The 14,369-nt window shown below is 32.1% G+C and overlaps 2 protein-coding genes across 3 annotated transcripts in view; one reads left to right on the forward strand and one right to left on the reverse strand.

The window, feature by feature from the left end:
• The window catches only part of LOC123713317 (protein crumbs), a 55,217-nt gene extending 44,531 nt beyond the window's left edge, over positions 1-10,686 (reverse strand). For both annotated transcript variants that reach the window (XM_045666923.1, XM_045666927.1), the window contains exon 1: positions 10,448-10,686. In XM_045666923.1, coding sequence (XP_045522879.1) covers positions 10,448-10,502 — 55 coding nt within the window. In that variant the 5' untranslated portion in view covers positions 10,503-10,686. The remainder of the gene's footprint in view (positions 1-10,447) is intronic.
• A 634-nt stretch (positions 10,687-11,320) lies between these two features.
• On the forward strand, positions 11,321-13,623 carry LOC123712942 (ubiquitin carboxyl-terminal hydrolase MINDY-3 homolog). Its single transcript, XM_045666354.1, has 2 exons — positions 11,321-11,511; positions 11,660-13,623. The coding sequence occupies exon 2, from the start codon at positions 11,682-11,684 to the stop codon at positions 13,038-13,040; it is 1,359 nt and encodes a 452-aa protein (XP_045522310.1). The 5' UTR covers positions 11,321-11,511; positions 11,660-11,681; the 3' UTR covers positions 13,041-13,623.
• Positions 13,624-14,369: the final 746 nt, after the last annotated feature.

A 14,369-nucleotide genomic window follows, 5' to 3' on the forward strand; every position in this document is an offset into this window, starting at 1 on the left:
GTCTGGAGTTGCTTAGTAATAGTAATAGTAAGTAATAGCTTAATTTTTTTAGGCCTACTTCAAACACGTACCAAGTTATCCGATTGCATCAGATCAAGTATTCTTTAGGGCCATGGGGCAAAGGCATTTCCGTATTTCATAACATGTTTACATGTAACTGTATTATTTAAAGCTTTATTCGTTACTAAGATAATATAGTTAAGTGCAGCTTGCGAGACTGTAAATCGAAATTTCTATATTTTACTACATTATACTTTTTCATAAAACATTTATCAAGTCAGCTGATTCAATCAGATCACGTAGTTCGTCCTAACTTCCGACTTCCTAAATTGTAATGTCAACGACCTGAGTATTCGCTAGACAGAGTCGTTTTAGAGCTTTTTTAATTTATATTTCTACAGACGTTGTCCTGTACACACGCCTTGAAAAAAAAACCAATAATAAATCTATACCGTTATCGAATCCACGTCAACACTCATACAAAATTACATTAACATCGGTCCGGCCGCCGAGGAGTTTAATTATAAATACACGCACACAAAATTTATATATATAGAGATATGGTTATAATCGCCACAAGTGTGCGACCCTGAGGTACTATATTCCAACCCTGAATGAATGAATTTACTTTCTACGTGCGCTATTAATGGTATGGTGAAGAAAAAGCGGCGAAGTATGTTATGGATAAAAGACCTACTGGCCTATAATATTTGTCAATAAAAACTAAACACAAACCTCAAAAATAGTTGCGCCACTGCATTATTTATTTATTTAACTAAGTTACATTTCAAATAAAAACAAGTACCTAACATAAATTGTTAGAGATACAACGCTAACAAGCGATCTCTTCCAGACAACTAAGGAAAATAGCTATGTATTACGAGCCATACCAATGTAAATAAAAAATATTGATTTAATTCATCTCGTTTTCTACCCTTATTGGGGAAATAAATCAAATAAGCAATATCTCATTTAATTGTATTAAACAAAGCATCTATCTCTTTTCATCGCAGCGAAATAATAATTAACAGATAGACACTACAGTAGAACATTGTTATAAACCTTTTAATTTTCACGATAATAATGAGGGTAAAGTTTTAATCAAGATACACTCGATTTCTATTTTAAAGCGAATAGTTACTAGTACATAATTAGTTCAATAACAATAGCTCGTTACTTATTCTATATTATAGAAAATATTTATTTGTACTACACTCACTTTTGCACTTATATGATATAAAAATTATTGAATGTAAAAGCAAATACATTTGAACAAATAAAAATGTATTGAACTTGTATTTTAGAATGATTATTAATATGTGTAAACATAGCAGCAGCTTAATAAAGTGATGCGCGCGTAGTGTGGATTTGTAGAAATTATCCAAGCTGTTTTTAAAAGACTTCAAAGAGGGTGCACTAATTACATTTTCCGGAAGCCCATTCCAGTCAGCCGATACTCGGTGACAAGAAAGTTCTATTGAAATTTGTTTTATACTGAGTTCTCTTTAGTTTTAAAGAACTATTCCTGTTATGATGTGTTCTCACTTAAAAAAAGAGCTTCCCAATTCCTTTGAAAAACATTGTCCCAATACGCAGTCAGGATTTTATAAGTTTCAATAAAATTACCTCTTAATCCCCCGCTACTTAACCAATAAGATCAAGACTTTCAATACTTTCAGACGCTCATTATAAGTATATTCTTTTACCTTAAAATTACTACGTGAAATCTATAATACCAGCATGTGTCACTGTCATCTATAAAATATGACTCATCAAAGCGTTATAAAGAACTAACTTGTAAATAATTAGTATTTTATCAAAAAATTGATAATTAAAGATATTGATTTTTATACGTCTGTCATGTCACACAAAACCGTCACAGATTAGTCGAATCGACGCCAGCAAATAATATTATGTCTTCACCTGTGTAATCCTAACACTATCTTGGAATGTAATTACGTACAAGACTGTGTTTGATCGAAAAATATATATGGTATGTGTATTCGTGTAATTTAAGAATGATAATTAACACTTAAAAAAACTTTTGCTTACGTGTTTAATACAGATTGGAACAATTCAATATGAATTTCTAAATATGGAACACAACTAAAAATAACAATTTGTGTATGTTCTTTAGTCTAGCATAGCATATAAAAGGTTTTTCAAATATCCCATTATAAAATGGTAAAAAAACAATAAGAATACTTTCAAAAAGTAGGGGGGTGCCTAGTCTGCAATTTTTGAATATTATCTCGGAATTTAAAAGATTACCTAAGCTATACAAAAACACTTTACTTAATTCACTGTTGCAAAAAAAAACTTCTAAAACAAAGCAGTCTCATCGGATATGAACGTAACAATGGCCAATCAAGAATACCGCAAGACCTTGGTGGTTTCCGATGGGGTTTAAGTCGCATAGATACTGTAGTTCACAAGAAACCATTCCATTTCAGCTCCAGTTCATTCCCCTTGTATCCCTATAATAATATTACCATTCATAAAAACGTAATGTCTCCGTGTAAAGGTAGTCAATCTCTACCTGGTTAGAATAGATTAACACAATTAATATCATAGAGAGATCATTCCATATTGTGTCACGTATCAATTACAGACTATTTGAAAACGAACTAATAGGTAACAGTAAAATGAGTCTATTAAATCAATCCTGTATATATATATCAAAGAAATAGAGCAGCTAATTATTAGGAGTAGCTAAAACAATGATCCTAAGATATCGGTTTACGTGTTGTACAAAGTGCTCAGGGAAATAGTCAATGCTCACTGTACATTCGCAATGACAACCTCCATTGGAACCTTAGTGTAGTAGAGGACGTCACCACAATAATCAAAAAGATTGCTGAAGCCCACAAACACGTGAATGGCACTATTCAACTTCTTGACACCCCGGGCCTAGTGGGAAGATTGAAAAGGTCAAAACCATTCGAATTAGTAAATTAGTGTTTGTGCACTTTATGTAGAAACTAAACTAGAAAAAAATTGTACACAAGAACAGAGTGTCTTCCCCTTAATAGACTCACTTTCTTATGTTAAATATATTTTTTAGTAAACTAGGTTACTTTTATATTACTAATTAGTCTCAAGTTAAACTAGATCGTAATGCTAAATGGATTGTTTTTGATGATCTTTACGCAAAGAAAATATTTTTAAAATATATATATTTAATTCGATAACCTCAGCAGAAAATGTAAGAGAACAAGTGATAACCCGTACTGCACACCATTCCTATGTGCGTTCTTATTTCCCGTATAACAATCTTAAAAAAAATCGTCAAATATTAGGAGTAAGCATCGATAACTTGTCGCCAGTACGCACTTAACTAGTGAATTATGACCAAATTAATAGTAACCTTATGCTAGCACCAAAAACATAACCTTAAGGGCAATTTTAAAATCTGTAACCTCTTGAGCGGTACCACTTAACTATATAAGATAAAAAAGCCTTACGCAATAAATACGTCACATTTCCATTTAGGAAAAACAATAAAGTAATAATTTTGAAGGTAAAATAAAATAAATCACTGGCGCTACAACCTCTTCAGGTCTGGGCCTCAGATTTCTTCTCTTCTGTACGCTATCAGCCTCCTGTACCTGACAAACGCCGTCAACATTTTGGGTCTAAGGCAAACCGGTTCCTTTACAATGTTTTCCCTAAACGTTTCAGCGAATATTAAATCCACACAAAGAATGACAGTCCATTGGTGAACAGCCGGGGAAAAAACCTACGACGAAGAGTCGCACGCTGAAGCGACTTTGCCAACGCTGCAATGCACACTTTTAAATCTAATAATATCCAGCGAGATTTTAATTAAAATTGAGATTCAATATTGAAAAATACTACTACTTGTTCCTTTTTATTGTGAAATCTAGACAATTACAACTTGTAGTATATATTACTCAGGTCCATTGTTAGATTAAAAAGTTCCTGCGTCTTTAAATTGTGCCAAATAAAGATTGAATCTTATATTTCCACTCTCAACATAGAGACACAAGCCGCTCCTTCCGAGGCAGTCCATTTGTTCTATTTAATACGGCTTCACGGTCGTTGACTTTAGTAATTTTTCACGAACTTTCAAATTTTAGTTTATACCGTTAAATACTTAAAAAGTATAAAACACTCATTCAGAGCCTTTCAAAATACAGTTTAATTTTTTTCCTTAAACTGTGTTAATTTTGTGAATCGTACCATTCAACATACTTTATAAATGATGTTCTGATATATATAGTCAATTGCCGCAAAATTTTTAAATACATTTACGCCCAGGCTTATTTGAAAGAACCAAAACCATAAGAGTTATTAACTTCAGTAATAGATGGTGTATAGAGCTATACAATATTTGATAAACTGTTTTATTTACAGCCGATAATACAAGGAGGTTGAAGTCTAATTGTTTTTTTCATAGTTCAAGGCAGCAAAATGTAAATCGGCCACAGAAGCCCCACCTGATGTTAAATGATACCGACCATAGACACACACTGCCAGAAGGCTCACTACCGGCCTTTTAAGAACCATTTCTTACGCTCTAGTCACGAAGGACTCTTAGACGCGTAGAATTGGAATTGTAATACTTTAGTGCTTTTGAAAATAGGATTAACAGACCTTTCCCATGAATCACCCCCACCACTGATCCTAATTGGGTAATTTAATATTTCTGTACATAAAAATCAGGTTATCGTTATTAATAAGTAGTCTGCGGAAATTTTAAATATAAAAACATAATGGTCATTATTATAAATTAACGTTTGAAGTGGAAAAAATAATTCGTCTTTGTCTCTGTTTTATTATAATTTTCCATCAGCCTTACAGACAAACACCGTAGATTTTTGGGTATAAACGGTTCCTCAGTTTTTTCGATACGATGAAGTATTCATTGCCCACATAGAAATATTGTTTCAACCCGGAGTTCGAACTATTGTATGGAAATTTAAAATACTCTTTAAAGAAAAAAAGATGAAAGTTAGCAGAATAGTTTACTTACTACAGAACGAGTTGAACACCGAGCCATTAGGCCAACGGTTTTAATGATGAATACATATTTAATGTACTAAGAGTATTGTATATATATAATACAAAATAATTGCAAGGTGGTTCCCAGGTGTCTTGTTAACTGTTACCTGATACCAGTGACGCAGGTATCAATTGTACAGGTATGAAAACGTTTCGTGGGGTGCATTTTATATTACCGTTAGTGGCCTTTTAACCGACTTCGAATAATAAGGTTATATATATATATTGTTGGTATTTGAGCGTAATGCTTAAAAGTCTATCAAGTGGTGCTAATATTTTTTTATAGAACTGGCGTCTCACCTAATGTTAAGTGATACCGCCCCGCCTATGGACAATGCCAGAATGCTCGCGAATGCGAAGCCGGCCTTTTAACAATTGGTACAACCTACCCTAAGTCGATGTAAGTTTATGTTTGTCTAGAAATTATTTGCAAAATATGGATGTCTTTTTATTCAGAAATTTTCTAAATTTTATCAAAAAGTAAAATGACGAGTGCACGAATATCTGGGGACATATACTACAATGGGTACCTAGGCAGGTATTTAAGTTTAATTTTATTAATTCCTATAATTTATCATTACGGAGGAAAAAGTGACAAGGGAAAATATTAGACTTTCTCTTACTAGCTTAAAGGTATTTGTAATGAAAAAGGAATTGCTTGGTGTACTCGATCTCAGTTAAGATAAGAAGCTTTTAACAACATACATTTACATATGTATTTAAATTTAATGCCGCTTGTATAGAACTCAGCCATTACAACAGATAGTTTTTTCAGAAACAAATCAGTCTTGAATTATAAACTATGCCAAATAATAATTTATAACAAAATCATAATCCGTAAGGTGCTAGGAGAGAAGGTTGGATTTCGAAACATGCATAGCGGTTTTGTGACGTCACGAGAGTCATGAGTCATGGGTTTGGTTTACACTGACTCAGTCCATTCATACAATGTGAACATTTCTCAGAAATTGTTTCTTTTAATTTGGTAAATGAATATTTCTTTCTTGATTTTGTTTGGAGTAAGGTTTATTATTACCGTTGTAAGACAGAGTTGAAACTTAACGCTAGGTTTGACTCCCATATGTAAAAAATGTATTAATTTATTAGACTTTGACATAGAGTCATAATTCGCGCTAAGTCTCATTTATGAATATTATACTTTCTCTAGTAAATATTCTTTAACTAAACCCTCGGCAAATTACGTAATTTTTATTGTAATAAGGGGTAAGAACGCTTAATTACATTCTATGCTTTTTGGCCAATAATAGTAAAGTTTCGAACTCATATAACAATTCGAAATTTAAAAGTATGTAGATAATTATTTACTAAATTTTTATGTTCGAAGTTTTTCAAATATCGCACTTCTGATGACTTGGTACATCACATATAAAACTTGCATATAGTAAACTAATTTTACGAGAACGCCTAATTTTTTTAAATAAAACACAAATTGCAAATGGAAAGTCGCGGTTACTATCCGCCATTGGTTTACTAGGCGATAACAAAAGAAATAAATGGAACAAGTGTTTGGTTTAAGTCGTATTACCGCCAAAAAAAATCCTGGCAACTCGAATAAAACTTTCTATACGGTAAAATAGAATAAAACATACATAAAAAGAGCCTTTGGTCACGTGACCAAACATGAAAATAAACCAATTCAATTTTCCATATTGCGATTACGGGTCACGCCTACCGTAAAATACTTTTTAGGGCAACAATAATAGTGGGGTCCAATATGATAATTTTAATTAAAAACTAATTCACTACAGACAGAGGAACAAGACAAGAAACTCAAAAAAACAATAAAAATAATAATAAAGCTATTAAAAAATAAATTGGAACAAAAAACACGAGACAAAGCACTCCCCCTAAACTTTAAAAGTCCTTGTTTACGTCACTTGATATCCTGTTTAAACCTAGCGTCACTGACAATAATTTGTTTATAATTTACATAAGCCGCTAACTCTCGTAATTTACGACCGCTAACGGTATCAAGCACCGTTGTCGTCATTACGAACACCATCGCAAATCTGAGGATTGTGACCATATCTCCACTATCTTACCGCAACACTACCACGTAAAACAAACCAGCGCGATGCAAATGTTTCCGACTCATTTTCTTATCCTACTTACATCTAACCAACGCTTTGTTTAGCTATAATTTAGGCTAGTAAGCTTGTCCGAGCTAAGCTAATGTCATACATTATAGGAGTTTCAAGCTATATTTAGATCTATCTACCTATAACATTAATTTTACCTTAGTAATAAAAACTTATAACAAAATCTTAAATAGACTAAAAAGTGCATTAATAATTTTAAAACAATATTAGAATAGCACATTTAATAAATAAGTAATATCAACACCAAAAGCTCACAAAGTTAAAATATAAAAACTCGCTCTCATATAATTATTTTAGACTCTAAATCTTATCCTTGAAATTATAAGGGTCTGTAATCCCACCCTTTATATAAAAAATTGTAACGACCCTAAATTTAGCATGGCATGCAGCCGTTGCTAGGTAACTGTTCAACAACATTTTAAATTGTATAGATAACAATGCAAGGGTTGATAAGAAAACAAAAAAATAATTATTTTTTTACGGTAACACGCTTCTACTTTAACCCGTGGTATTACTTAATTTCCTTGCCCTTGGCAAAAATTAATTATGTTCTAGTCGCGTGTATGAGTCAAACTTCTCCAATTTCTTTATACTATCAAGTTTGTTAGGAGTGCCAGTATGCGGTAATTTCCAGCACACTTCCTCATACCTGAAGAAACTGGATCATCCAGAATAAACCGTAACGCGGTTAAAATTCTTCTTTAAGTAATTATATAACCACTAAATGCAATTCTTTTATGAAAATAGTGCCTGATATTTTTCTCAAAACCTATTGTTTGGCTAACGTATAGCCTATGAATTTCAGCAACAACTTGGCTTTCAGTCAACTAAACATTTCTGCGTTTTTAATAAATTTTTATTTTAGGTCATAAAAAAATCGTATGCTCTATCCCGAAAACTATTGATATCGAGATACCTATTACCATCATTATATTATTACTACCATTCTAATATTAATTTAGCATAACGTTGGCAAAGCACCATTGCAAATGTGGCAAGCCGTACTACGATACGCTTTCCCACGACTGTATCGATATTATGCGAGACAATAATTAACTGTAATAGTTAATTACGTTGTGTAATCATATCTCATTTTATGCTTACATTATTCATACAGGTCCCTGGTATTTTATTTTTTTATTATGATTTTAAGGTAATATGAAACATAAGACATAATAGCCCCGGTACATCGTTTCATCTTTCGATTTAGATTCTCACCCTCTAAAAGGTACAGTCTTTGTAACAACGTGTCATCTGGTTTTAAGTAAAAAGAATACACTTCGAAGTCTTTATCATAGGATTACGTTAATATTACCTATATTGTAAACAAAAGAATTCAGGTTTCTGGTATACTTCAATTTAATTAAAATAGGCCGTATGCACGGACTCAAGCGCGATAAGGATTTCTCCATTCACCATTGTAACAAAATTCCCACGACGACCCGACTCTTGACGGTTAAGTAGGCACAAGTTATTTAGGTAATGCTATTAGCGTGTCAATTTCAAGGGTCAGTACAAAAAAGAAAGTGCACAACAAAAATACAAATATAAAACTACATGTAAACAATGCGTTGATAAGATACTTTTCATATACAATGGCTCCTCAGACTAACTATTTTTTTTACCTATATAAAGTTTAAGTTTTATATGACTTTATTCATAATTAATATGTGATTTATATCGTTCTGTTGTATTTATGGAACTGTAATGATCTGATGAGAATTCTTTATATGAGTTTGCTTTATGACGCCTTCTAAGACGAAACTGTTGGTTTGCCGACAACTGTTGCAGTGTTTAGCGAAAGAGAGTACAAAAATATTCCATGATAGAAGGGCCGAGATTCTATACATTCTGAAATTCGTAAATTCTTCTTATTAAACTAATTAGGACCCAAAGCAATTATGACTCGTTTTGGATATAGGAATCGGGACTTAATGTATAATGAGGTGGGGCGTAGTCACGCGTCGTTGGTTACCACCTGCCCAACACTGTTATCAAAACACGCCCATGAATATAAAAATATGGATGTAATGGCATCGCCAACTCATTGTCCAAGGGATGTTGATATTATGCAGGATAAATGTACTGTGAAGTTTGTTACATACTTTAAATTTTAAGACTATGGTATTTTCTAATTGAGAGAGTATGCCATCATAAACATAAAAAAGTAAAGAAAAAATGTAATGTTTTTATTTAATATATTAACTATATTTATTGTTCCTTACAATTTTGTAATATGTAAATAGAAGATTTTAGAAAGTTTTTAAAGTTAGCATCCTCTTAAATGAACACTCATGTATATATTTACATAGTACTTTGTAAAATAATATAATATTATGTTTTGTTCAAACTGTACAGTGTACACCCACATTAGTAGCTATATAGCAAAAAACAATATTGAGTTATCATAATTGAATATAGAAGTATACACAAGTTGAATATATTGCTCGTGTACATATTGTAGAATGAGAGCAACTTTCTAACATAGAACAACACTCACCCAATAGAATGCTCTCACCTCTGAACTGCATTCTCACTTTATGCTATGTAAACATGTTTGTCATATATTGGGTATACTCTTTGCTCTATTAGCAAGCTATATAACCAAAGCATAAAAACAATTGATACATATTTTAACAAATCAACAGTTAATACATGGCTTATTTTTTAAATTAAAAAGCAAGAGACTATTTTAATAACTGTTAAGTTTTTCTAGGACTCAAACATAAATTATATATATTGACTATATTTGGTACTCTACACTGTGATCAGTATCTGCCAAACAATTCTATTTTTAAGCGAAATAAACGCAATATGGGTTTGCGACTTACAAATGCTCACGATGAAGGTAGTTTATTTATAAGTGTATATAGGATTATTTTAAATATAAACATAACCACCAATTGAAATGTGTTATCAACATCTGGTATATATTCTATTTTACTGTAGGATAATTTAAGACAATGATTAGTAAACATGTTCTTATTAAACTGTTTTGTTTTTTTAATAAAGGTGCATAATACTTTTTCATTTACAAAATTAAAAGTTGGTAGTTTAAATATTACAACTAACTAAACTTTTACAATAATAGGTTTTCATATTACATAGTTGTTCTTACTTTATCATCAAGACTTATTTATTAGAATAACAAGAACACTTCATAGAAGCAACCAGCTGTGTGGTGTCTCTACCTGTGTGTCATAATGTCAAGTTAAATTGTTTACAGCTTTTCTCAACAATTTAGATTTTAACTTATTTCTATTAAAATATATTTGGTTAATTAACTTCATTAATTCACGAACCTGCTGCAAGGTTTGATAAGTTGCGTCGCCTCCAAACGCCTGAGTCCACCTTCATGATGATGTTGAAATTTTCAACCAAGCATTCAATCAATACAACGCATTAACTCATTGGAACACTTAACGCATTTTCACTAAATCAATAAACAGACTAATGTTATGAAATCAAGTAACACAAACAACGAAAAATAATTTTTCACGAAATAAAAAATAAATAGAGTTTGCACAACAATCACCCGACGTTTTCCATGATTGACTGAAACGAGCACAGATATTTAACATATCTAACTAATAAATACAGAATACAGATTATGTGGTATCGACAAACTGAGTCGTGTAATGACAGTGGACTGTCAAATTAATAGTATGAACTTTGTTCTTGACGGCCGATAATTAATATATGTATGTAATATAATTTTTATGAGTTAAATTAATATTATAAATAATCTCTTGTGAATAAGTGGTAATTATTTAGGTGATATCAAGTTATACCGTCAGGGTTCTTTTAGCAGAGTAGTAACCATAGAGTACTTTTGTATAGTAGTGACATAGGTCGAATTTTTTCCATACGGTAGAAATCTATATATGTATATAAAATATAATGGACGAAAAAAACACGCCAGAAGGGGGATTTTTACCTAAAAATCTCAAATTAGGTGGTTAATAAACATTAAATTTAAGAACTGACAATGCATGTTGCCACTTTCTGTGAAACAAATAAATTAATATACCAAAGTCATTATTTTATTGAGTATCCACACATTTTAGTGTTTTAGTTGCATATTTTTTTAAATTATATATTTAATAAATGAAGTAATATTTTTATTATAATTCTAGAAATCTAATAAACTCTGTTATCTTGTTTGAATATTGACAATGAGTTGAAATGTTGCTGCTTTTCCATAAAAATGGCAGCCTTTATGTCGTAAGCTTTTCTTTTCGGAAAAGTTTTAATACAGTTTATTGAAATTTATAATGCTATGCGTTACGTTTTCTTCGTTTAATCGGTTTTCTAAAAAGAAAAATAATTATTAATATTATAAATTACTATGATCTTCGTATTTTTAGTAAGTATGAACTACGTGGTTAAATATTAGGTATATTCTTTTTGTGTTGTGCTAGTAGATTTGCTGGAATTTATTGTAGAGCCAGTATGGCCGGTATACTTTATGGTTTTGTATTCTTCATTATCAATTATATTTTAACAATTTGTAGGTGGCGTAGAGACTAAAATCAAATGTTAGATAATTCGAACGAAGATCAAACGAGTACTTCGAGTATAGTACAAGAAGGTAATATGAGCGCTGGCACAGCGTCATTAGAACGTGAGTTAACAAGTACGCGACGGCTATTGTGGGGGAACAATGTCAAAGAAGACGTGTTTAGGCGCTGGGCACAGGGCTTTCAATTTAGTACTGACGAACCAAGTGCTCTCATCCAGCAAGAAGGAGGACCATGCGCTGCCATTGCTCCTGTACAAGGCTTTTTGCTAAAAATTCTTCTCTCGGAGACTCCAGGTCACACTTTACATGACTTGACCTCGGAGAAGTGCAATTCTCTTTTGGTTAGGGCTGTGTGTATGATATTAAGCCAGTGTTTAGCTGCTAAATACAATGTTGCAGTTTACCGCAAAGGTGAGGCAGGAACAGAAGGCAGTACCAGTGTGAATGTCAGTGTAGATGAACAGTCTTTTGATGCTATTGAAAACTTTCATAGAAGACTAGAAGTACATTCATTTCAAACATTATCTGAAGTAGAATCTTTTTACAATCGAAATATCCGAATTCTAAAGGATAAATATGGTGTTCTGCTTTTATTGTATAGTGTCATTCTTAGCAAAGGTGTAGAAACAGTGGAGGCTGAACTGTCAGAATTATCAGATCCATTAATTCATTCCACCTATGGATATGGATCACAAGGACTTATAAATCTTATGTTAACAGGACGGGCTGTGGCCCATGTGTGGGATCATGATCAAGTTGTTGGTGGACTTCGTTTAAGAGGAATTGAAAAGCAAAATGATATTGGTTTTCTTACCATAATGGAACATATGCAATATTGTACAGTTGGCTCATTTTATAAAAATCCAAAGCATCCTGTTTGGGTGTTAGCTTCCGAAACCCATTTGACTGTACTTTTCTCTATGGAAAGACGCCTTGCTGCACCAGAAACGGCAGGAGAATCTGCAGAGCGTATATTTAGATCTTTTGACCCGGAAGGTAATAATTTCATACCATCGGCTGCCCTACAAGATGTCTTATGTGCAGCAGATCTTGTCAGTGAACCAGAATATGTGGAATTAATGAGAAGGAAGCTTGATTCTGAGAATCTAGGAATAATATTGTTGAGTGCATTTATGGACGAGTTTTTTCCTGGCTGTGAGCGTGGTGCACCAGACACATTCACGTTACACCACTATAATGGTCTATCTCGAAGCAACCCTGGAGGCAGAGTAGTATTCAGAACTGGAAGAGCTGCATTGCTTGAGTGTCCAATGCGAGCCGCAACTACAGACCCTATGCTTACCTGTCTACAGACCAAGTGGCCTAGCATTGACATTGTGTGGGATGACGGGCACTCACCCTCCTTAAATTAGCACCATGTTCAGACTTGTAGTGACAAAGTGACATAATGTTATATTATAATTTAAAATATGTTGCCGAAAATTCCATTACTTTATTGTATTGTTTTTGTACAGCAATTAATGAACTGAAGGTCCTAGGAGAAACTGTCACTTAAAGCAGCTATTTTCCACGAACCTCACTAGTTTCTGAACGCTGTTAAAATGGAAGGTTTTTATGCAGAATTTCATAATTTACCTTGTGTGTTACTCAGCTTTGTTACATACACACAGGTCTCCAGAGGATACTAATTTGTACTCCAAATCTTATACTTTATTAATTGTACATTTTCATTATATAGATCATAGAGCACCTCTAGTATTAAATTTGTATGTGGTTAAAATAAGCAATAATATAGCTGGCCCTTAGTAAACATGTAAAATGTCTAGACATTTATTAACTATGATAATAATCATTACAATATGTATGGAATTGATCTTATTTTTGTATGAAATTAAAGAAACATTCAGTATAAAGATTGTAATGAAAGGCAATTGATCATTCGAACAGTTTCCTCTAATTAGGTAAAACACCGTTTGGATTTTCAGAGCAGGTCATTTAATTTTTTTTATCTCTAATAATAATAAAAAAACCATTTTGTTCAATGCCTGCCTACTTGCCTGTTACAGTTTTATACTAAAAAGTGAATACTTAGGACCTTTCTTTTTTCTGAACTTATATTTTAAAGATTTCCAGGCATGCTAGGTATACATAATGTATTATTTTATATGGTGAAGTTATTTGTTACAATTCTTGTAAAATATCTGTGAAGTTGTAAAATATTTGAAAGATGTTCAGTTATAAAAAATAGAGGTAAATGCTTTTTTCATTATAATATTACTTTCATTGTTTATTTAATATTGGTTGATGTATTGTCAAAAATAAATATAATATGAAATCTGAGTTGTGGTATTTTATTAGTGAAAATACCAGTTTAATGAATTAATCTTATTAGAAAAGTTGTTCCCCTTTATTCATGGAACTGAATAGATTTTTGCCTATAATATTATTCTTTGACAAGTCTATATACTGGTTGTTGGTGACTGCGACTTCATACGTTTGAACTTCAGTCTGCTCACAAAAGAAACTTTTAGTATAAATAAATAATCAAATATTTTATATAGATACAATTGTTAGTGTTGATTTTTTGATACCTCGTAATATTTAGAATTGTATCTATGGTGTCATATTGCTATGCAATTTATAACAGGCATTTAGTCAATTAACCAAAATATCTAATAAGCCATTTTATCCACAGATTTTAATACAGATATACATTTATGGGTTTTAGTGGCTTCCACCGG

This window comes from Pieris brassicae, chromosome 1, assembly GCF_905147105.1.
Source record: "Pieris brassicae chromosome 1, ilPieBrab1.1, whole genome shotgun sequence".
Lineage (NCBI taxonomy): Eukaryota > Metazoa > Arthropoda > Insecta > Lepidoptera > Pieridae > Pieris > Pieris brassicae.

Bases quoted from the DNA above. Each gene is read 5' to 3' on its own strand.
- LOC123712942 (XM_045666354.1), top strand. From the start codon at position 11,682: ATGTTAGATAATTCGAACGAAGATCAAACGAGTACTTCGAGTATAGTA.